The following is a 25,489-nucleotide window of genomic DNA, read 5'->3' as shown; positions in this document are numbered from 1 at the left end:
CTGAAAAAACGCTGCGCTGCCAAACACTTAACTGTTATTAAATGCTGCAACAAAGACTACATGATGCCCTTAAAAGCTACAGGCGAACAAATTATGAATGAACATTCACCTCAAATACCAGCTTGTTTAGTGATAGTGTGTGAGCAAATAACAGCCGGACCCAACTGAGCTAGATATCAAAGACTAGAAAGACAGTCTATTCTATTACTTATGAATGGGAGAAACTGTCCCGCGACTCCCGCCTTTCTAGGTAAAAGAGCCAATCGCTGATTGGTAAAGTCATTGCGTCACTGCATCGATCTGTTAGAAGCTCCAGTTCCCATAGGAACCTGAGACTCGCGCTTAGGACAGCACATGCGCATGGGCTCATCTAGCCTGTAAAGTAAGGGTTTGGTGTGAGCCAAGTGGAATGGATTTGAGCAGCAGGGTGGAAATCAATGCTGTAGCTAAATCGCGGAATGGAGTTTAATGTATTACGGCATTCCTCAAGTGGAATGGATTTGACTGACAGCACGCTGAAAATGGAACAGACATATACGCTGAATTAGAGATGGTAAAAGTGAGTGGGTCTAATATCATTGGTCTTAAAAAGTGGGTCTTGACCCACCCATATACAATGGTTCCGACGCCCATGTATATATATATATATATAGATATAGTTGCAGAGAAAGGTGCGTCTTCAGCCGTTGCTTGAAAATGGCAACGGACTCAGTAGCTCGAGTCGAGTAAGGCAGATCATTCCACCAGCAGGGAACAGACAAGGTAAAGTTCCGAGAAAGAGATTTTGTGCCTATTTGAGATGGCACCACAAGACGATGTTCACTTGCAGAGTGCAAGTTTCTGGATGGCACATAAGTCTGAAGTAATGAGTTTAGGTAATAGGGAGCAGAGCCAGTGATTGTTCTGTAGGCAAACATCAGTGACTTGAATTTGATGCGAGCGGCAACTGGCAACCAGTGCAATTTTGTGAGGAGAGGAGTGACATGTGCTCTCTTTGGCTCGTTAAAAACCACTCTTGCTGCAGCATTCTGGATCAGTTGCAGAGGTTTGACTGAGCAAGCTGGAAGATCAGCCAGGAGAGCATTACAATAGTCCAGTCTGGATAGAACAAGCGCTTGGACAAGCAGTTGTGTAGCATGCTCTGATAGGAAGGGCCTGATCCTCCTAATGTTGTACAAGGCAAATCTGCAGGATCGAACAATTCTAGCAATGTGGTCTGTAAAGTTCAATTGATCATCAATCACAAATCCAAGGTTCCTGGCTGACCTTGATGGAGTTATGTTAAATGGAGAAGTTGTGTTGTAGTGTTGGGTTGGCCGGGACCACAAGCAGCTCTGTCTTTGCAAGGTTTAGTTGAAGATGGTGGTCCTTTATCCAGCCAGAAATGTCTGTCAGGCAGGCTGAGATGCAAGCAGCTACCATCGGATCATCAGGCTGGAATGAGAGGTAGAGTTGTGTGTCATCAGCGTAGCAGTGATAGGAAAAGCCATGTTTCTGAATCACAGATCCTAGTGATGTCATGTAGATGAAGAACATAAGTGGTCCAAGCACTGAGCCCTGAGGCACTCCAGTAGCTAGATGTTGGGTCTTAGACACCACACCCCTCCACGATACCCTAAGGACCTACCTGAGAGGTAAGACTTGAACCATTGGAGTGCGGTTCCCAAGATGCCCTTCGTCTTTAGGATTGACAGGAGGATCTGGTGGTTAACTGTGTCAAAGGCAGCAGACCGATCCAGCGGGATGAGAACTGAGGATTTGGAAGCTGCTCTTGCCAGTCTCAGAGCTTCATTAAAGAGAGCAGGGCAGTCTCAGTTGAGTGTCCACTTTTGAAACCAGACTGATTGTTGTCCAGGAGGTTGTTCTGTGTAAGAAAGGAAGAGATCTGGTTGAAAACAACTCGTTCAAGTGTTTTCGAGACGAATGGAAGAAGGGATACCGGTCTGTAATTTTCCAGATGTGCTGGATTTAGAGTGGGTCTCTTAAGCAGTGGGGTTACACGAGCCTGCTTAAATGCTGTGGGAAAGGTACCAGTGTGAAGAGAGGTGTTGATGATGTGCGTGAGTGCGGGTACAACTGAGGAAGAAATGGCTTGAAGTAGATAGTGGGAATAGGATCAAGCGGACAGGTAGTAGGGCGATTGGAAAGGAGGAGTTTGGAGACTTCTGCCTCTGAAAGCAGAGAGAAGGAGGGTAGAATGTGTATGTTAGCTGGTAAGATGTGTGTGTCAGTTTGTGGTTTGGTAAATTGGCCGCTGATGGTGGTCGTTTTATTTATGAAAAATGTGGCAAAATCGTCAGCTGTTAGGGTTGAGAAGAAAGGAGAAAGTTTTGAAAAGCATGCGAGAGTCAGAAGAATTATACATTTTGTTGTGATAGTAAGTCATTTTAGCTGTAGAGATATTAGGAGAGAAGGAAGAGAGGAGGGACTGATAAAGACCAAGGTCTTGTAATTAAAATATATGGACCCTGAATTGTCAGAAGACTTAATCACCACATGTTTCCCATCAATGGATCCAAGGCAGTTGGGGAAAGTTTACCCACCGCTGGTAAAACCCCTTTGCAATGCTCAGCCAATCCTCCGTGGTGGGCACTGGCATGTACTCCTAGTCCCAAATGGCCCTGCAGACCTGGGGGACAATGTTGGCCACAGTGCTCACTCCCATGTGATAGCTGGCAGCAATAGTGCGATAGGAGTCCCCTGTGGACAAGAACCGCAGGCAAATAGCCAGACCCTCAGCAGGAGATATTGCACGGCGGTAATTGGTGCTAGTCATCATGATGAGCGGCCCCACTTTCGACAGCACACTGTCAAACTGCTCCGTGTCCAGCCTGAAGTTCCGCTGGAATCTCTTGTCATCAAGCCGCAGCTGCTGCACCAGCCGGTGATACTCTCTGAATTGATAACGGTCCTGAACCCAAAATCTCTGAGTCCGACGTCTTATCCGCAAATACAATACAGCAGCACCAAACACAACAACTTCGCGATGATCCATAATGATCCAGTGATGCACATTTGAGGATGAGCGCAACTTTTAATGGAAATATTTACGAACGCTTGTTTTAAGCGGGAATGCAATTCATTCGCTCACGGTAACACCGATTTGACCAATTGCACAGATGCAAATAATAATAATAATAATAATAGCTTATTATTCCTTTTTTCCCGACCAAATGTGACCAAAACATTGCTGTCATTATAAAAGGTTTCTAGTGTCAATGTATTGCTTGTTTTTTTCTGTTTACATTTCATGGTGTGACACTTCTCTTCTCCCATGATCGAACATAGAATGCTGCTACGTCAGAGCAGCCAAAGCGTCAACAAGCTGCCCCGTACTTTTTGACAAGCGTCCTTGACAGGGCAGCCAGAGCTTCTTTGCAGCTCAAGTCGGCGGCGGTGTGTACGTACAGTAAAGGTGACCTGTGGAGGAGTTTATGTTGAGGTTGAGAGTGAGGAGGAAGTGATCTGAGGTGTGCAGCGGAGTGACCAGTGTATGGTCAGTGTAGCAGTAGCACGTGTAAATAAGGTCTAATTGGTTACCTGATTTGTGAGTAGCCGCAGTAGATACTCGTTCGAGGTCGAATGAGGCAAGCAGAGTGTGGAAATCAGCCTGAGGTTTTTCTAGCTGTCAGAGGCGCTGTGTTGGATTTTTCTCAGTAACTGCAAACTGCCTCACATGCTCCAACTTCTAGACGATTTTCTGCTAGTGGATTATCCAAATGCAAAGCCAGACCGATGCATCTCGGCGCTACAGCACACTTTCAACGATTTGGGTGTTCCTCTTTCTGAGGAGAAAACGTTAGGCCCTCTTAAAGTCCTTGAGTTCTTAGGAATCACATTAGATTCCAACCTAATGCAAACCTCACTGCCCTTTGAGAAATTAAATCGCATTAGAGAAATCATTAAAAACGATCAGGTTTCAGTATGTCTTTCCAAAGGAGATTTGCTCTCTTTGCTAGGCAGTCTTAATTTCACGATGTGTATAATTCCCCAGGGCAGGTCTTTTATGTTCAGGCTCCTTTACTTCTCCAAGTCAGTTTAAGATCTTAATGACGTAGTTACTTAAGGGTACGTTTACACAACAACGATATGCTTAAAACTGAGAAGTTTTCCTTTGAGTTTTCTGCGTACAGACGATACCATTGTCAAAACGATCCCCATTCACACGGATCTGTAAAATGGATAAAAAATGCTGTATTCTGCTGCCAGGCCATTAGATGGCGATGAAACACTATAGACTGAACACGTAATATGCATGTACATGACGTCATCATCTTCAGAGATTTTTGTTGTTTACACGGACGTCGTTTTAAAAGACTTGCACTTTGAAACCCGCTTTCAAAAGTTTGCGTTTTCAGGCACCCAAAACGCAGTTGTCATGTAAACGAATGGCCAAAAAGGATAAAAAGTTTTACGTTTTTAGTTGAAAACGGTATCGTGTAAACAACCCCTAAGTCACAGGTGATCCACACTCCAATCCAGAAGGGGTGTGCTTATAAAAATATATATATATATTTGCAACACTTGAGGGGTCTTTCTAGCATCCAGACAAAAAGGAAAAGCCAGGGGCTGTTCTCCCTTCATTTTGTTTTCTCCAAAGGAAATTCCCCTTTTTTACTGAGCCTTTGTAGTGTCTCTCAATTGTGTTGTGGTTGTAACCGTAACAACGCATTGTGAGAAGAATAAATCAGGGAATTTTTTGTCATCCTTGACTGGAATATTCAACCTCTGTAAAAGCCATGAAATTGCCTGGCGTCAATGTAACATACAGTTGATTCTGAAAGTACCCTCATTTTCTCCATTTTATGTTAGAGACTTATGCTAAAATGCTTCTTTTCATGATCATGTCTTCATGCTTCCTTTCATACCCTATAACGACAAAACAAATACTAGATTTGTTAAAACTTTGCATATTTATTAAAAAGAACAAACTGCAATATCACGTACGTATTCAGACCCGCTGAGATCTCATTTCTCTAGATCACCTTTGAGATGTTTCTAAGCCTTGACTAGAATAAATATGTGCATTTGGAAAGGCACATACCTGTGCACATAATGTCTAAAAGGTTAAAATGCATATCGGAGCATGTACCAAGCCTTGAGGTCAAAGGAACTACCTACAGAGCTCAGAAACAGGATTGTGTTAAAGCACAGATCTGTAACAGTCTACAAAAAGGCTGCATTGAAGGTTCTCAAGAGCAGAATGGCTTCCATAATTCTTAAATTGAAGAACCTTTGAACAACTGAGCCCTGAGCTTTTCCAGACAGGACAACGGGTCTCATTCACTAATAATCGCATACACTATTCATATTTATACGCACATTTTAACTTCTCACAAAAACTTTCCGCCTAATTCACAACACGTATATACACATGAATTTGTTATTAAACTCTTTCTTATGTTGATGAATTCTGAGCATTTTATATTAGCGCCCGAGGTCAGTAACTTACACAAACATGCGCAAGCCATGTCCATAGAAGGGCATTCCGCTCACCCTTTTCTTTCGTCACTCTCAGCAAACATCTTTCTACAGACGCGTTCTCGCCTGAGAGCACTTGCTGCCAAGAGTGCCATCCTTAAAACAAGTTAAAATGCAATAAACAACTTTTATACAGACCTTACTAATCATTTCTGAATAGTAGTGGGAAGTTCGGATAATTTTACCGACTCAGATCTTTGTTGTATGTTTGTTCAAAATGAACAAATCTTTTTTCAAGTCATTTCTTTCATTTCAGCAGAATATTAAAGATGTTACATGTTAATAGCCAAATTCCCCAAACACATCAAATGTTGATCACATTTAGAATAAGAAAAAAATTGCAATGCAAGGAAAAGGCCAAATTATGAGAAACAGAAACGATTAATTAATTTATCTGGGTCTTCAGGCTATGCAGTCTGTTAGTTTACCTCACCTCCTGAGTCTTTCGTTTATCCTGTGACATATCCCCATATACTGAGATTTGCAGTAGTTTACCTCACCTCCCAATCTAAGTCGTTCGTTCATCACATGACAGCCACATAAGCTGAGCTATGCAGTCGGTACCAGATACAGAATTGATTAGTTCATCTCTTGAGTCTTCGGGTTCGAGTCGTTCGTTCATCACGTTACAGCCTCATTGGCTGAAGCTATGCAGTCTGTACCGGATACAGAATTGATTAGTTCATCTCTCGGGTTCGAGTCGTTCGGGTTTATGTCATGTAACTGTAGGTTGTTATTAGGCTATATATACGTATCTTTATCAAAGTGATTTTCCTCATAATATATACATTTTAAAGCATTACCAACTCTTTAGTACCACATTCATATGGAAAAGAACCATCATGACAGAAATTAAAAAAAAATTATACATTTTAAGAAATAAAAAAGCTATAATTTGAGACCAAAAACGCAGCATGTAACTGTTAAAAAAACAGACTGTGCGCTTGTTTGTAAGAAGGTTTGGGAATTATTAGCTAATTTCTGTGTCCAGCGCTGTCACATCACGTCTCATGAAAAAAGAACGAAAGACTCAGAAGAATCAGACCCAAAGACTCGAGAGTTGAACTAACCCTTTCTCATTACGGCACAGACAGCATAGCCTCTATGGGACTGACGGGAAGAACGAAAGACTTGGACCCCAACCCAAAGGCTCGAGAGAGAACTAATCATTTCTGTTTCCAGTACAGAACCTATAGGATGTTGTGCATGCACGGTCAACACAAAATGAACGAATCACTCTCTCCCGAGTCATATTAAAGATTCGTTCAAAATGAACAAATCGTTCATGACCGACCCATCACTCAGAACTCTGATTGGCCAGCTGTACATACGTTTATCTGTGTCTTTATGCAGAGCTATATTGCAGCTTGATCACACCTTTTCTTACTCTTTTACTTGAATATATAAAATCTACATCTGTTTAAAATTTTAACTTAACATGTTTATAGAGTATGAGATTTTTGCGTACAAGTGGTTTCAGTTGTTCATAAATTTTTTCGTAAATTTAGAATACATTTTTGGAGCGAAAGTTATTGATTAGTCATGGTTTGTTCGTGAAAATGTTTGTGCGTAGATTTTACATACAAATGTATGCGTACACATGCTTATTGAATGAGATCCTGTGACCTTCAGCACACTGCCAACACTATGCAAGAGTGCCTTAAGGCCATTGCACACTGAGTCCGAAATTCGCATCCGAAAATTGCGCACGTTAAAAAAAAAATTCGACCTCACGTTATGTCAATCACGCTTGCACACTGTCTACGAAACTTTCGTCCGTAATAAAAAAAATCGGATCGGGTTCGATTTTCTGCGTTTTTCGCATCCACAGCCAGTATTTTGAGAGGTTTTTTGACAATTCAAAGCCACCGTACAAGCGAATGACAAAATCCAGAATGGCGTCTGACAAGCAGACAAGTGTCTGTCACACGCCGGCCATGTGTGTGTGTGTCCGTCCGTCCGTCCATACCTTAGACATACTGCCAGTCTCTGTTCAGGATCGATTGGTTCACGGAAATTGGTGGTCTTCTTTTTAATATGTGGCTCCAGTATCGCTAGCAAAGCATCAAACTGTTCCACTGACATTCTGAGGTAAATTTTTAATCGCTCGGGATAATTTCGCAACTCCTTGATAAGGAGGTGAATTAAACTCTCCTTCCTCTCGGCGCAATCTCAGGATTGGATGGACCCAATATTTCCTCTTTCTTTTTCTCTTTTTAAGAAGAAAGAGGGCAACAAAATCATCCTCACTGCTTGACGAATCCATTTTGTATTTTTTGCGTTTTTTTCCGCAAAGGTTTAATAAATATGCATCGGACTCAGTGTGCAAGGTTTCTGTGCGTGACGAATTTTAAGGCTGATGAACACGAAAAAATGCATACGAAAATTTCGGACTCAGTGTGCAATGGCCTTTAAGGTGCATATCTGCTAGCAATTACAATTCCCATGGAAACTAAGCTTCATTGGAAAAGAAAAACCTTTTCACTCTTTATACAAATGAAATAAATTTTGCGCAGATACATATTTTCTGGTGCCATTTTAAATGGCCATGCCATTTAAAACACTTTTCAGAACACAAATAGGGTCTCTCTTAACATCTGCGTGACTTCATCTCTAAGTGTGAAGACAATATAATATTTTTTTCCCCCAGATTGAATGTGCAGGTGATTTTTTTTTATTTTTTTTGCTTTATTTCTTAAACCTCTTGCCACATACTGAACTCTGCAGTTTCTTTCCATAATGACTTTTTAAATGACATTTCAGGTCTCTGTGGATATGTGGAACTCTTCTCACACTGAAGACATGTGGAGCCTCATGTGATTGTTAAGGTTTCCTTTAAATCTGAAACTCTTTTCACACTGAAGACACTTGTAAGGCCTCTCTCCAGAGTGAACTCTCAAGTGAGTCTGAAGGTTTCCTTTCAGTGTGAAACTCTTTCCACACTGAGGGCAGGTGAAAGGTTTCTCTCCAGAGTGAATTCTTATGTGAACATCAAGGTTTGATTTGTTTATGCAAGTCTTTCCACAGTGTTGGCACATGAAAGGCTTTTCACCAGTGTGAGTTATTACATGTCTCTTGAGGTGACTGCTGTCTGTGAAACTCCTTCCACACTGATGACATATAAAACTGTTCTCTTTTGAGTGAATCTTCATGTGGTAAATAAGTGTTTCTTTACGTCCGAAACTCTTTCCACACTGATCGCATTTGAAAGGCTTTTCTCCACTGTGACTTCTCATGTGAGTCTTCAGATTTCCTTTTCGTGAGAAGCTCTTCCCACACAGTTTGCAGATATAAGAGCTCTCTCCAGTGTGAATTCTCATGTGGGTATAAAGGGTTTCTTTACGTCTAAAACTAATTCCACACTGAACACATATGAATGGCTTCTCTCCAGTGTGAATTCTCATGTGAGTCTTCAAATTTCCATTTAGTGAGAAGCTCTTCCCACACAGTTTGCAAGTGAAAGGATTCTCTCCAGAGTGACCTCTCAAGTGGGCATTAAGGGTTGCTCTGTACGCGAAACATTTTCCACACTGGTCACATGTGAACGGCTTCTCTCCAGTGTGAATGTTCATGTGATTTTTGAGGCTAACTTTATGACAGAAACTCTTTCTGCAATGATGGCATGTGAAAGGCCTCTCTCCAGTGTGAATTCTCATGTGAGTCTTCAGGTTTTTACTGAATCTAAAACTGTTTCCACACTGGTGGCACATGAAAGGCTTTTCTCCGGTGTGAGTCTTTACATGATTCTTAAGGTGTTTCCTGTCTGTGAAACTCTTTCCACACTGATGACATATACAACAGTTCTCTTTTGAGTGAATCCTCATGTGGTAATTAAGCTTTTCTTTACATCTGAAACTCTTTCCACACTGATCACATACAAATGGCTTTTCTCCAGTATGAATTCTCATGTGATTCTTAAGACTTTCTTTTCGTGTAAAGCTCTTCCCACACATTTTGCAGGTGAAAGGCTTCTCTTCGGTGTGTACTCTCTTGAGGACTTCAAGGTTTTGTTTTTGTGATGGATTAGATTTGATCTTCAGAGCTCTTTTTCGTGAGGTCATCTTTTCAGTCAGTGTGGATTTTTCTCCTGTCATGAAATCATGATGTTTCTCATATTGATTTTTCTCTTCCACTTCATTGAGTTCTTGACCCTCCTCTTTCAGCTGCATGAAGTCTAAGGTGAAAAGACAAATACAAGTTACCACCAGTGTCACGAGTTCACCTGCCCATCCAGTCTTGATAAATTATGGCAAACAAATTTGGCTGTGAGTGTGACAGTGTATAAACATTGGCCAGAGGGGAGAATGGGGGCTCTGACAAAATATGCTGTTGTGGCAATGGAGAAAGTAAAGGTAAAGGTAGAGAAAAGGAGAAACAGCACTTCTGTGGGAGCTGATGAAGCGATCACTACTGAGATGAAGAGGGAGATCTCACTGATAAGCAGAGAAGAAAGCAGAGGTAAACCATAAAAAGAAAACCATGCACAGCAAAAACTTAAGTGTTAAACTCGCAAAGAGTTTGCAAGGCGGTCGCATTTTCTCTCCCTCTCCTCCCCCTTACCTCCCCTGCTTTGCTCCTCTCGTCTCGTACTGTCTACTTGTCTTGTACTTTGAGAGACTCTCTCCGCACTACTCTCCAAACTAAGAAATCATGGATTTGATCAACTGGTCTCTCAACGCAATTGACACCATCTTCTCGACGAGAAGTTTGGGTTCGGGGGAACCTGACTGCCCTGCCTAGAACGTTCACAGCTGGCTACACGATGGACGCGCTCTTTCCGTGGAGGACGTTGAAGATATCTACCTATTCGGAACCATGATAACAGGTCTTCTGCTGATTGGATTAGGCATTGCCCTGGTTTATCGAGGAATTAAGAAGATGGTGACAGCTGTCCAAAGCCCAAGGCTGCCCATCATGATTGAAGCAGTGGGCAGAGCTGTCAGCACCCAGACTGGGACTATGAACCACAATATGGATAACATCATGGAGAAGCTCACAGCTTTGCAAAGGCAAATGGATCGATTCTGAGACCAAAATGGACCAGGAGAATAGTTGTGTAAATTGGAATGCAGCTACTCGCCCCAAGACCAAACAATCCCAATCTTATCTGCTTTCGGCCCCCCTCAACCAGCACTGGCCTTGGCCAAGGCCGCTATTGGAACAACAACTCCCCGGAAAAGCACTGCAGTGAGACGCTCTTGCATTCCTTCCCCCAATCCCCAAAGACACCTGCTGACTGTTGACTCTGTCTGGGACCTTGCCTGTGCTGGGTTACCTCCACCCCCCACTCCCCTCCCCTGTTGCAAGTCTTGTGTGTTCATGTTGTAGAGTGTACTGATTATGTGCTTATGTTGCTGAGGTGTTTTTTTCCTGTTCCCACACTGTACTCCTCACAGGAGCATAGTCTGGGGGTTGCCTTTTTCTCCTCACCTCTCCTCATGTCATGCTGTATTTTCCTCAATCCCCTGTCTTCCTGTCCTGTCTACCCCCTTGTCATATTGTATGTATGTTTGTATGGACAGGTTGATGGCTAATTTCGCTGGTACTTGTGACTAAGTGACAATAAAGGCTACTACTACTTTAAGACTGAATGCACGGATCCAATGTACTGTTACACAAGTTCTTTCTCACCTGTTTACATTCATAAATCAATATAACTGACTGTTTGCATAAATACTCGCCAAGATGGGCATTTTGACAATTGTGCACGTTTGAAAAATAACTCAATTTAATTCTCGCAAGCTGTTTGAGAGGTGGCTTTATGTGTGCGCACTTTGGCTGAGAGCGCACAGAAAACAGTCTCTCATTAGGACATTCTTCAAAAATATCATTCATTATGAAGGTGGTGGCCCTTGGGGCCCTGTGTCCCCTGCAACATCTGTGCCTGGCGCCTTGTAATGGCGTGAAATAAGCTGGGTACTAACTTATGCTGCGGTCACATGTGGATTAGAGGCAACATTATAATTTAATAATTACCAGGCCTCTCTAGTCTCACTCATTCACCGTGAGACACACGCATTTCAACCAGTTCACATACCTTGCATTTCTCACAGTGAAAAGTAAGGGATGACTTGTCCCACTATGATATTATTGGACGAGGCGCAGGCATACGGAGGGAAGTTCTCTGCCGAGTTCATAGCTGTCCCGAGTTATACAGAGTTAAATGCCACCTACCAGCCAATCAGAAATTAGAATTTGTTTCCGGGTAAATTACGTGTTCGTTACTAGGCAACATGCGCACACAGTTGGAAGTGCAAGATCTGATGAATGCGGTTTGCGGTAGGTAACCCCTTCATTTTTTTAGCATTTTGATTTTACGATTCCTGGATGAAATGTCGCCTGTGATCAAAGACAGTGAGAGCTGATGTTGAGGAATATTGCCAAATGCAGTCAAAAACTCTCCAACTGCTTTGCAACCAGAAGCTTTAGGTTAGCTTTAGCTACCTGAAACTAAGGAAAGGATTAGAGATGTATTTCATTATTTTATTTCAAATTCTACTGTTTTACGGCTCTTTTCAGCTATTTTAAGACTACATCTCTTAAAGCAGAGCGTTCTGGCTATCATTTCAGTAATGTTTTATATCCTGGCAATGCATACATTAATCAGTGCATTTGTTTGTTTCAAAGATGTCAGGGAAAAAGCAAAAGAGTGTTATTTCATTCTGGGCACCAAAGGGTCAGCCCCCTAAAAATGTTGCCAGATCAGAGGAGGTGACAGAGACGGTGGAGAAGTTTCACTTAAGTTTAACTTGATGAATGCGAATAAAAAATTTAAGAGAGTAATTGGGCCTCCTTGTTTTTTAGTTTTTTAAAGGTAACCAGTTTGAGCAGATTTGGAAGGCTGTCTAAGATTGCCAAACTGGTTTTAGTTCTTCCCCACTCGAATGCAGATGCAGAGTGTTCTCCATGGTTGCTTTGAACAAAACCAAAACTAGGAACAGTTTGGCTCTGGATGGAACGCTATCATCCATCATGACTGTGAGTGGGAGCCCCCTACCCCTGTCATCAAGGCATCAAAATGTGCAACAAACACGTACAACACAAAACACCATTTATAAGCTGAAATGTGTACACCAGAGTATGTGAGCGGAGTGGAGTGGGAGCAGAGCGAGGAGTGGAGTGGTGTGATTTTGAATGGAGTGCGGAGCGGATTTTTTAAAAGTCGGAGCGTCGTGGTTTTCACTCACTCCGAGGGCGCTCCACTACCACTCCATCACAAGTACAATTCATGGCAACGGCCCATTATAGAACTGCATTTTTGGTAAGGATTCACACGTTAAACACATATAGCTAGCATGATACAGTTGGATCACTCAAATCAGAAAAAAAAATTGAAGTTTATGATGACGGCAATGGACATGAGTGGCTGTGGGAGGTTATAGGTCTCAAGCCTACTAAATATGATTAGGGGTGTGGAGTGCGAGCGTATTACACGCCATAAAGTGTAAACTATTTTTGGTGTATAAATGGTACGATAAATAAAATTCGTGCTATAGATACGCACTTTCATTAGTCAAGTCAAGTCACATTTATTTATATAGCGCTTTTCACAATACAGATTATTTCAAAGCAGCTTTACAGAGATAACAGGAAAATAATGCAAAAAAAGTTTGTTTCCAGAAGAAAATAGCGTCACAGTCCAGCTTAAGTAAGTTCAGTGATGTTTCATTTTTGTTTTAAAACAGTTATTAATTTATTTAATTTATATATAGCCGCTCTGGAGTCATCGTCCAGCTCAGTTCAGTTCTTGCATAATAGTGACAATGCAGGCAGATCAATATTATTGTTGAATATTAAATTAAATGTTAAATTGAATATCCCCAACTAAGCAAGCCAAGCCAATGGCAACAAAGGTGGAAAAAAGGCGACAGTGGCAAGGAACCAAAACTCCATCAGGTGGCAGAATAGAGAAAAAAACCTTGGGAGATTAAGGTTTGGAACCTGGTGAACTCTGATTTCAACAGGTTCGATGCCAACAGCACGCAATGTAATATTTGCGACAAGATAATTGCTGCCAAGTCCGGCTACACGACAAATCTGATAAAGCACTTGACAGAGCACGGAATAAACTTAAGAGCAGAATGTCTTCGACTGCAAGAAGAACTGCGCATCACATAAATGAACCGAAACTCAGCGAGGCTACTGAGGCTACTTGCCTCACAGACATGAGAAATAGGCATATAGAAAGCTTGAAATGTCTACTTTTAAACGAAACAATTTGAATCTAAAACAAATACGCTCTGATTATGTAATCCAAATAAAAGGTGCGTTTGTTATACTGCGGAGATGACGAGTCAGCAACGTCAACTTCATCTTAGTCAACACTGACTCAGAAAACACTAGTTTATTAAGAAACAATTAAAATGTATCCTTGCTATTTTTTCCCCGATACATTCATAATCATTAGGCTACTTTTGCCAGTGCTTCTTTGCGGCAGACTTTATGCGTGCGCTTGAGCACAAGGCATATATATTCGGCCCCCCAGTAGCCTATATTAGTCTTTGAGTCTGTAAAAAAAAAAGTCAATAAACTGAAACAAAGTTTTTTTTTTTTTATATGTAATGTAATCTTGTCAAAATGGGTTTCATAAAATTTGTACCGAAAAAAGTATTGTTCAGGAACCGGTATCGAAGTCAAGGTATCGGTATCGAAAAGTTTTGAACGATACCCAGCCCCTCCCCCTACATCTTGATGAAATTAGTTTATTATTGTTATTTATGGATTTTTACTATTGTTATATCTGTTACTGATACTTGTCTAGAGATATCTTATTTTTTGTATTATTGTCATTTTCATGTTGTTATGCTTTTACTATTGGTATATGTTATACTTATAGCTACTCTCTGATTTATATTCTTCCACTCCCACACCTTTATACATTCACACACTCACTCACAAATACACATACAGGAGTTAGGCTATCAGAATTGATTTATGTTGGCTGTTTTTTTGTTCCTGTTTATATTGTATTTATCACATGTATATAGTGTCACAATTTGTGTTAGCATAATTATAATAAAAATATTCATTTCTGTAGAGGTTGACATTTTAATAAGGATCAAATGACTGAGTTCAGCTTTGAGAATGAAACCAACCTTTTTGTTCCTCAGTTTCTTCTTGTTTCACTCTGAATGTTTCTTCAATCTTAATTTCTTCACTCTCCTCTTTAATAAACGACATCTTTATAATAGTGTGTCTTGTGGATCTCAGTCGCTTCACCAGGAGTTTCTATCTGTGTGTTTGGACACTCTGTCATGATAAAGATGAGAATAAAACAGAAAGAAAAATTTATTCCAAACTAAATCTCTGTGTGCGTCTCAATCAGCTCTAGTTAGTCAGCGCACTAGTAAGGGAGTCAGATTGATAGCTAATGGTCTTAAATGACCTGATTATAAAAAAAAAACCAACAACCTCAAAATTAGTTCTGAAAATTAATGAAAGAACGCAATTTTTTATAGTAGGTTCGTAGTTAGGCATTTATGCTTTACATTTGGTATTTAATGATAGACAGATTACACTTAAATTAAAATGTTTGCAGTTGGGTTGTAAAAGTTAACATGTCAAACAATCACATGTAAAAACTATAAACTTGATTAACCCGTTTGCATTGATTTAAACAACTTAAATGCTTAAAACCACAAACCATTCTTCAGCCAAATAACAAGAGATGCAGGCGCACGGCGCTGCCTTATGATGTCACACCATCAGACCAAAATAAAAGTCCTGTTAACATGCTACTGTGAACAGAAGAGCACAGAAATGTACATACAAATTATATATATAATAAAAATGATTTCAATGGAATTGTAAGTTTAGTAAAAAAGTGAGATTCTGTCTAAAAGGCAAAACTGTATGTTTGGTTACAGAAAACATTTATACCAGATATAACAGTATTAAAATGCAAATAGTGATTTAAAAAAAAAGAGTGTATGAGTTTATAAAGCAGAGATTTCACCCGTGTTTTTTTTCTAATATTAAAAATGTGGACATGTAAAGTTCATTCGAGTCTAAAAACATCTGAAAATAGGTATAAAATGTCAAAAAATTAAGATCTTCAAACAAAATCAGTAGAAGATAAATTAAAGAGGCTATCAAAATACCATGTATAAATGTAATTCAGTCGATACCAAATAGTATTGATAAAAAGGTTTATTCAAATTAATATTGAGAATTTCATATATTTTTGATCAAGGGTCAGTTGTGTAAGTTGCTGCCTATGTAGGGTGATTCAAATCGTTCACTAATGATGACACACAGACAACATTTTCACCTGCTGAACCACAGAAACCTTCATTTTTCTCAAAAGAAGATCACATTTTAACTGACCTCCTTACAGGAATCACAGGAATCTTAAGGGAGAGTCTTCTGTAGAACTTCTAGGCAAGGTGCTGAAAACTATCCCAAAAATAAATGACCATATCAGAAATAAATATATCTGAAATTGTATATTATTTATTTATTGATGTATAATAAAGAGCAAACACTCAGGACAGAACTTTTCACTAACACTTTCTGTAGAAAACAGAGCCAAATGACCAAGAAAAACACTGCTGACAGTACTACACAAACACTACTGCACAAACTTTGTATTATTTAATACAGATAGATTTAGTGATGGTTAATTTGTCTATGCTAATTTCTATTCACGTTGCAGTGTGTACCTTCCATAATGTGCCTCTTCTGTTCCCTAAGAGCTATATATATATTTACATATATAAATCATACTCAATATAAATCATACATCAAATCAAATTAAAACTTATCTCTGTAGTGAAAAAATATCTATCTGCATTCATGCATTAGTTGTTTTAAATGTGAATAAACAAATTTGATGAATAATGTGATATGAAGAAAAAACACTTTCGAGAAAATTCAAACTAATATGCGGATTATAAATATCTAACATTGGATATATACAGTGACAATATGTACCTCAATAGCATTTTGTGTTCGTCATTTAGTTTTTCCCGAAATCAAGCCCTTAGAGCAGAAGTGCACAAACTTTTTACAACTTGATTGAGGTCCGTGGGCCGAGAATAAAAGTTGCATTATATCAAACTATTATATTAAATCTTCAGTGGTTAAGCACACATTTATTCCCCACTTGACCTCACATCACAACACTCTTTGAGATTTGTAAAAAAAAATTTATTCAAAACATTGAACTCAGAATATAATTCAAAACATTATACTAGGTACAACATAAGACATAATTCCAACTGTTATAAGAATAGGAATGACAAACTCTTCAGACAAAAGTATTCAGCTATTTACATCTATTTACCACTTTTTAGTGCCAAGCACTATAAATGTTCACCATCGTTCAGCAGATCATGGGTGTTTTCTGATGGCACATTCTGCTTCTTCTTCCAAAAGTACTGGAAGATGTGATGTACTTTGGTGTGTGTCCTACATGTCCTGCTGACTGGTGAGAAGCAGAAGCAGAAGATTGAGCAGAACTCAATCGGCAAGGTCCAGGACTAGAGCTTCCCAGAATTCCTTCGGTTTTTCACCCCCTTTTTGTTTTGGCATTTACCACCGCAATATCCACAAAGTCATAAAAAAGCGAGCGGTACCACTTTCTGGAACCTGGTTTGCGGAATACAGAATAGTATCCAATGAGGGCATCAGACACTCCTCCCATGTTCCTATATGGAGATCAAACATAAAAGTCAATACATAAACTATGAACACCTTTGCACAATTTTTCCCCAACACCATTAAATACATTTTCCTCACTTGTTAGTCCGACGGTCATTTTGGTCCATTGACCCTCTGCCATTTTCACCCTATTCTTGGCAGTCTCATCTCCATTGCACAGCAACACTTCTCTCATGTCTTTCCATTCCTCAAAGAGAAGTCCCAAATCCATCTGGTGCACCCCGAGGTGCATTACTGGACAGCTCATTTTTATTATATGCATTTAGTATATGCATTGTGAGAGTCTGCAAGGACAAAAAGCTCAAATGAAATGAAACGAATGAAAACGAGTGAGTGAATTCGGACACTGCATAGTTTGTGCTTGCTGTTTAATAATCATTTGAAACTTGGTAAACTGGCAGCTCCAGTAAAATGAGAAGATCTTGAACTCTGTCATGGAAACTAGCATTAACCTTAATTAAACAATTTAATAATCAAGTAAAAAGGAATTTATACCTGTATGATATTATGCTGTAGCCACATTAGACCAGTGGTGTGGAAAATAGATGGATGGATGATTGAGCTGCGGGCGCCATCTTCTGGTCAGACGCGGGAATTCTTTCGATGCTTGACTCTCACAGTGCATTATGGGTATTCTCTAGCCATTGAGCGTGTACACATCGGTTGTACACTCGTAATTGCGATGCATTGTAGGATTGATTGAGTGCACTCGACAACCTCTACTATGGTTATGGACATCACTACAAATGTCAGCTCCCTCAAATAGTGGCCTATTTAAGGGTATGGGGGGCGATTTCGGACACAGCCTTTGTGTTTCGTCTTTGTCTGCCTTAATCATTCATTTGTTGTCACAGACACTAATTATGTTCTGCAGTGCACTCATCAATCATTATCACCTGTATATAAGTTCAGTTCTGTTTCAGTCCAGCTGTTTGGTCTATTGTATGATTGTGTCAGTTTGCTGTTTTCCTTGTATGGATTTATTAAATACTGCCTACTTTCTTCATCTTCGTGTGCATTTACATAGCGCAACCCATGACAGAATGAAGAGGACGAGGAAAAGGCTCTCAACGATTGGAAGCTTTCAGAAAACCTTTTACGTTTGATTTTGTGTTCAGGGATGACATGGAGTTGTTTTTTAGCAGGAGAGTTGGGACAAAATTGGCCTGAGAGTTGTGGTTTTGTTTCATGTTCTTGTTTCACGTTTGTCATGTGATCCCCTGTTCTAGTCATGTGATCCTGCCATGTGTTCTGTGTTGTCATTGTTTCATTGTTCACAGGTGTCCCTTGTCTAGTCCTTAGTCTTGTGTATTTAAGCCCTCATGTTTGCCATGTGTCTTTGTCACGTATTGTTTCCTGTAACCATTGTTTGGTAAGCGCCCATGTCACGCTTTTGTTTTATGTTTGATCACGTTTTTCTATATAAACTGCACTTGGGTTCTTTTCAACTTGCCTTCAGTGGATGTTCATTACAGAATACTTGACCCGACATGGACCCAGCAGTTTGAGGATTACGTTGAAGAGTTTTGTGAGCTTTGCCATGGGGTGGACTATAATGATGTTATCTTAAAGGAATTTTTTTGCCAAGGACTTGATAACTTTCTTAATTACCTCATGCCTGTCAATACCCCTCACTGGACTCTAATTCAATATATTGACCTTGCTCTTTTGTTGAGCGGCTTGTCATTTACTGTGGGCTTTATTTGCGGATGTGAGGAGCCCTGCAAGCCAGAGCCAGCTCATGTCATGCCTGTCAAGCCTGAGTCTCTTCACGTCATGCCTGTCATGCAATGTTTTGTCACATGACTGTCTCTTTTGACTGACTTGAGTGGTATAATTGTTGATTACTGTCTGTGTAAGTGGCTTAAAAAACAACTATATCTATATCTATCGATGCATGTATATAACTATATATATATATGTGTGTGTGTACACACACATATATATACACATGTATGTATGTATGTATGTATGAGGGGCCGTACAAGCCAAAATCCATTCTTCTACTGTCACACACGTACATTCTTTCACATATATACATTTCTACTCTTATGCAAATGTATTCGAAGTATGCATTTATTATTATAAATAATAAATGTATGTAAGAAGAAAATGTATGTATGTATGTCTGAAAAAAATATACGTGTATGTAAGAGAATTATGTATGTGTGAGAGAAAGTATAATGGTTTCCATTATACATTTTCAAACCGCGGCTGGCTTGACCACAGTCCGGTGACCCCGATCGTGCCAGCTCTGGCACGATCGGGGTCACCGGACTGTGGTCAAGCCAGCCGCGGTTTGAAAATGCACGGTCAAGCCAGTCGCCAAAAAAATGGGTGTACGCCTATTAAAGGATTAGTTCACCTCAAAATGAAAATTTCCTGATAATTTACTCACCCCAGTGCCATCCAAGATGTTCATGTCTTCCTTTCTTCAGTGGAAAAGAAAAAAATAATTTGAGGAAAACATTTCAGGATTTTTCTCCACACAATGGACTTCAACGGTTACCAAAGTGTTGAAGTCCTGCACGATCCCAGTCGAGAAATAAGTGTCTTATCTAGCGAAACGATCCAGATATCAAATTTTTTTTTTTTATCCAGATATCAATAGCTGTATTAGTATCAGTGATACTGGCCTTCATTCATAAAATCTTTATGTATGTCTTTATGTTGTCTCTACATTCATTTTATAAATAAACTAATATAAACCTATACAAATATAAGTGCTTTAATTGCGATTAATCACAGAAAAAATGTGTGATTAATCGAGTTATTTTTTTAATCGATTGACAGCACTAATATATATATATATATATATATATATATATATATAATATCCGTGGTTAGTCATGGGTCATGTAGTGCATTGAAAATGTAAAAAATGGCATTAAAAAGCATTCAATTTAATTTGAAGATACCTGCAGAAACCCTGCCACTTTTTACGGTGCGAGGACACGCCTTTATTCTATTCATCAGGAACAGTGTTCATGTTTTATGAAGAGTTTATGTTCGTTTTTTTTACCATTGTAACTGTTGTTTCTGTAACCTTAACCCAAAATAACACTTTTATACATTGCATCATTATAAAAAAAAATGTATGACTGTGTTGGCTCATACCAGCTCACTAACTGTATTCTATTAGCAAAAAATTGTTTGGGACTGCTATTCAATAGCCTTGACTTATACTGTTTATTTATCAGTGTTAGTGATATTCTTACAATTTATGTGTATCTAAGGTAAGGTAAGGTAAAGTGTGTGTGTGTGTGTGTGTGTGTGTGTGTGTGTGTGTGTGTGTGTGTGTGTGTGTGTGTGTGTGTGTGTGTGTGTGTGTGTGTGTGTGTGTGTGTACCATTTTTGAGCAATAAATTTGCAATGTCTTAATGACCATGTAAAAATGTTGGTCACATGGCCAAACCAGTTGAGAACCACTGCTCTATTGTATATTTAGCAAGGAAAGGCCCAAAGACAAACTGCTTTGGATTGTTTATTGCACCAAATTGATTTGAAAGGAAACCGTAAGCATCAACAAAGAATCAACTGTGCTGATAAAAATAAAATAAAATCTTAACCATTATTTTAAAATAAAAAAATTAAAGTCAGGAAATTCAGATATTACAACAATAAATAAAAAATGACTTGACAAAATAAGCTATAATCAGCAGAAACAATTAATGCAATATTCATTTCTTAACCATGGTCCTAAAGGAATCCCAACTGCACATTTTGAAAGTCTCCTCTGTCTGACAGGTCCTGTAGTTTCTTATGAACTGATTGTTGATTAAAGTGCTACATCTTATATTACATTGTGGTTGTAAATGAATAGGCTTGGACTTGGTGTTGGAAACCCAAAGCACAGGACAATGGTGACACCAGAATAAAAATATTCATGATTCTGAAACTGAAAATACATAATTATTTTAGACGAATATGCTTGCACTCTGTCACTGACTAAATATATTTGAAATAATGTAGGCCACTTTTTACTGGCAACATCAGATATTTGGCATTATCAGGACCCACAAAAATCCCCCCATATCATTATTATACATTATATTCCACATTATATATAGTACTTTCATTTTTATTTTGGGTGAGCTATCTTGCATTTTTGAATTGCGATATATTGTTATACCCCAAAAATTGAGTGATACCTCTACATAGTCGAAATTATAGGACGTCTACCTCAAACGCTCAATATTTGAAACTATAGCAAAGATGACGGTCAGGTGGGGCCAGAGGATTACACATGCACATAAAAAAATAAAAAGCCTAAAGTCAAAGTATAAAGAGGTGAAGGATGCAAATAATATAAGTGGTCATGAAGGTAGACAACCAGAAATGGCCCACATTCAGCTGCGGTTCATTTGACACAGATTTTCTGTTGCCAAACAGGATCTCACATTTGCATATGTAGCTGTAAGTGTGAAAGGCAAAAAAAAAGTTATTACATTGATCACACCTGAATTGTCTTCCTCCAGAGTGAATGCACAGGTGATTTTTGTAATTGCTAGTCTTTCTAAACCTCGTCACACCACGGAACACTGCATTTTCTTTCCAGAATGAGTTTGCAAATGACGTTTCAGGATTGTGTGATATGTGAAACTCTTCTCACACTGAAGACACTTGTAAGGCTTCTCTCGAGTGTGAACTCTCATGTGAATGTTAAGGTTTCCTTTAACTGTGAAACACTTTCCACAGTGAGAGCAGGTGTAAGGCTTCTCTCCAGTGTGAATTCTCACATGATCCTCACGGTTTGCTTTCTTTGCGAAACACTTTCCACAGTGATGGCACATGAAAGGCTTCCCTCTGATGTGAGTTTTTACATGCCTCTTAAGGCGTTTCCTGTCTGTGAAACCCTTTCCACACTGATGGCATACACAACATTTGTCTCTTGAGTGAATGCTCACGTGCTGATTAAGGTTTTCTTTACATCTGAAACTCTTTCCACACTGACATATGAACGGCTTCTCTCCGGTGTGAATAGTCATGTGAGTCTTAAAACTTTCTTTTCGTGAGAAGCTCTTGCCACAGAGATCGCATAAGTAGGGACTCACTCCAGTGTGATGTCTCATGTGGGTATTAAGGTTTTTTTTGTGTGTAAAACTCTTTACACAATGAGGGCATTTGAATGGCTTCTCTCCATTGTGAATTCTCATGTGAGTCTTAAGATTTCCTTTTAGTGAGAAACTCTTCTCACACTGAAGACACGTGAAAGGCTTCTCTCCAGTGTGAGTTCTCATGTGGGCATTAAGGTATTTGTTCTGTGTAAAACTCTTTGCACACTGAGGGCAACTGTAAGTCTTCTTTCTGGTGTGAATTCTTATGTGCCTGTTAAGGTTTGCCTTTTGAGTGAAACTTTTTCCACACTGTTGGCAGGAGAAAAGGCTAATCTCTCCAGGGTTAAATTTTTCTTCCAAATCATTCAGTTCTTGACACTCCTCTTTCAGCAGCATCAGGTCTAAGGCAGAAACAGACAAATACCAGTTAACCCCAGTTTAACTGGCACAAAGCAACAGACATGATGATATGCTGGATCCTACATTTCTTTAGGACATGCCCCAAATACTTTCAAGCAGACACCAATCAAACCCCTTATTAAAACACCCAGGATCCTGCAGGACCAAACAAAAACCTTGCGGGAGCAGGTAATAATATAAACTAATCTATAATAAAATATAATAATATATTAATAAAACGACTAAATTCATTCTGCTCCATCAAAAAAAAAAAAGGGGGGATCGAGTCTCATCAGAAAATTTGGACTAAACCGCTCAATTCATCTGTATTAGGTTTACGATCTCTTTATGAACTTTTTGAAGCGTCAAAGTAGGTGTTGCGTAGCTGTCAATGGAGGAACAGAAATCTCTCAGATTTCATCAAAAAGATCTTCATTTGTGTTCCCAAGATGAACGAAAGTCTTTTGAGTTTGGAACGACATGAGGGTGAGTAAATGATGACAATTTTCATTTTTGGGTGCACTATCCCTTTAAAAAGAAACCCCAAAAAACTCTACAACTACGAGACACAAAGAGCTGACACAATTACGACACGTTTGAAGCAGAAGATCTCAATAGATGCAACGGACATTTAAAGGGATAGTTCACTTTGAAATTAATTTTTGGTATGTTTTAGCTTACCTCAAGGGCATCCAAGATGTAGGTGTCTTTTTTTCCGCAGTAGTTTCAATTTTGATATTTTTAGGTCAAACCGTTCTTGTCTGTCAGTCATATAATGCAGGTCTGTGGTCATTATCTCAAAGAGCATGCACAGAGTCCAAATTAAAACAATTCCCCATCGTAAGTACACATTGATGGCCTAAGACACGAAACGAGCGGTTTGTGTGAGAAAAGGAACAGTATTTATATCGTTTTTACCTCTTATACACAGCCATGTCCGAGTGATCTGATCTGACGTGTACGCAGACTGGTGCATAGATATATACACACTAGAAGTGTCGCCTTAAAGACATTCGTTCCAATGAACTGCCGTAGACAAGGCGACATCTAGTGTGTATATATCTATGCACCAGTCTGCGTACACGTCAGATCAGATCACTCGGACATGGCTGTGTATAAGTGGTAAAAACGATATAAATACTGTTCGTTTTCTCACACAAACCGCTCGTTTCGTGTCTTAGGCCATCAATGTGTACTTACGATGGGGAATTGTTTAATTTGGACGACGGGGAATTGTTTTAATTTGGACTCTGTGCATGCTCTTTGAGATAATGACCATAGACCTGCATTATATGACTGACAGACAAGAACGGTTTGACCTAAAAATTTCAAAATTGAAACTACTGCGGAAAAAAAAGACACCTACATCTTGGATGCCCTTGAGGTAAGCTAAAACATACCAAAAATTCATTTCAAAGTGAACTATCCCTTTAATACATCAGTTGTGTCATGACAACTCCGCCATCTAGTGTTTCATTACAGAACTTTGTATTTCAGAATGCAAACGGCCAGACTTATCTGATTGCCAATTATATGGCCATGAGTGCTAGTTTCACCAGATATTTTAAAGTAAGTCTGATATCCTGAGGAGCGCTACCTTTAACTCCAGCAATATTGTCAAATCTGTCATCAAAACTGGAAACACATTAGCCAGCATCATTCCTAGATCTCACCTCCAGACATGGACCCAATAAGAAAAGTGGACATGCTATCGCCAAAAACAGTAATTGGCCTCGTTCGGTAAGTATGGTTCAATGTACAACTGTATCTGGCAAGACGATGGAGAGAAGGAAACAAACATCTAACAAGATAATTATTTACCATAAAAGCCCCACATGAAGAAAATTCAGCAATATCAGAATTTTATTAAGGCTCTAAATATTGTTGCTTTTATGTGGATTGCACAAAAAAATTTGAAAATACATTGTCACCCAAATGTATCTCGTCTATCTCATTTCCTTAGTATTAGTATTTCCAGGGGTAAAGGTGTTTTTAATTAGTCCATCTGGAAACAACGCTGAGTTTACAAGATGGCGGTTTGATACAGCGAGCGCTTTGGATGACAAGAGGGAAAAAAGTAACTGATAAACAACTAATATAAAGTTGATCAGTTACATGCAATTGATTGCTTCATGTAAAAGTGTATTTGTATACTGTTGCATAATTAAGTGATAGAAATGAATGGTTTTCATTGTTTTAAATTCAGAAGTAGAAATTGGGTTCAATGTTACACAAGTAAATGTCTAGTTCAGCCTACTTGTATTATTTTTAATTGAATAATTCAATGTGACACGTCATTCATTTCTGTAGAGGTTGACATTTTAATAAGCATCAAATGACTGAGTTCAGCTTTGAGAATGAAACCAACCTTTTTGTTCCTCAGTTTCTTCTTGTTTTATGCTGAATGTTTCTTCAATCCTTATTTCTTCACTCTCCTCTTTAATAAACGCCATCTTTATAATAGTGTGTCACATGGATCTCAGTTGCTTCACCAGGAGTTTTTCTGTTTGGACAAATTGTCATGATTAAGATGAGAATAATTAACAGAAAGAAAAGTAAATCCAAACTAAATCTCTGGGTGCGTCTCAATCAGCTCTAGTTCAGTGAACTGGTAAAGAGAGTGATAAAACTAGCGCAACAAATAAATAAAAGGACACCCATTATACAAACACGTCATACTTAGTTACTTGTGAATTATATTTGGTATTTAATGATTTGTAGATCTTGATTAAAACGTCACTGTCATTATTCACATTTATGTAGTGCTCCTGTTGCATTTACACCAATTTGACCAGCATGTGTTCGAGCTATACGAATCACTGAATCATTTTTGGAAGCAATTGATTCAAATGAGGTGGAGTTTCAAACCCCCGTTTCTCTCAACACTTGCC

The 25,489-nt window shown here is 39.1% G+C and overlaps 2 protein-coding genes across 6 annotated transcripts in view; both read right to left on the bottom strand.

The window, feature by feature from the left end:
* Nucleotides 1-1,070: 1,070 nt before the first annotated feature.
* LOC309496009 (uncharacterized protein) lies at nt 1,071-15,176 on the bottom strand. Of its 4 annotated transcripts, none has more exons than XR_014204930.1 (5): nt 15,125-15,176; nt 14,577-14,730; nt 5,982-9,655; nt 1,628-5,914; nt 1,071-1,434 (listed from the first exon to the last, which is right to left on the bottom strand). XR_014204930.1 is itself a non-coding variant. In XM_082165926.1 (3 exons), exons 2-3 carry the CDS (start codon nt 14,659-14,661, stop codon nt 8,271-8,273), a joined length of 1,470 nt encoding a protein of 489 aa, XP_082022052.1. In that variant the 5' UTR covers nt 14,662-14,730; nt 15,125-15,176; the 3' UTR covers nt 1,071-8,270. The 4 variants fall into 4 exon arrangements, 1 of the variants encoding a protein (XP_082022052.1); XR_014204931.1 differs by having other exon boundaries at nt 1,071-1,673; nt 1,713-5,914; XR_014204929.1 differs by having other exon boundaries at nt 1,071-5,914.
* A 5,437-nt stretch (nt 15,177-20,613) lies between these two features.
* The window catches only part of LOC309497634 (uncharacterized protein), a 141,478-nt gene continuing 136,602 nt past the window's right edge, over nt 20,614-25,489 (bottom strand). Inside the window, exons 2-3 of one of the 2 annotated variants that reach the window (XM_082167920.1) lie at nt 24,967-25,101; nt 20,614-22,600 (exon numbers count right to left, since the gene is read on the bottom strand). In XM_082167920.1, coding sequence (XP_082024046.1) covers nt 21,669-22,600; nt 24,967-25,051 — 1,017 coding nt within the window. In that variant the 5' untranslated portion in view covers nt 25,052-25,101 and the 3' untranslated portion in view covers nt 20,614-21,668. The remainder of the gene's footprint in view (nt 22,601-24,966; nt 25,102-25,489) is intronic. The other variant, XM_082167919.1, reaches the window with a different exon arrangement.

Source organism: Leuciscus leuciscus (assembly GCF_965113295.1).
Source record: "Leuciscus leuciscus genome assembly, chromosome: 4".
NCBI lineage: Eukaryota > Metazoa > Chordata > Actinopteri > Cypriniformes > Leuciscidae > Leuciscus > Leuciscus leuciscus.
This window is presented reverse-complemented; position numbering and strand designations above follow the sequence as displayed.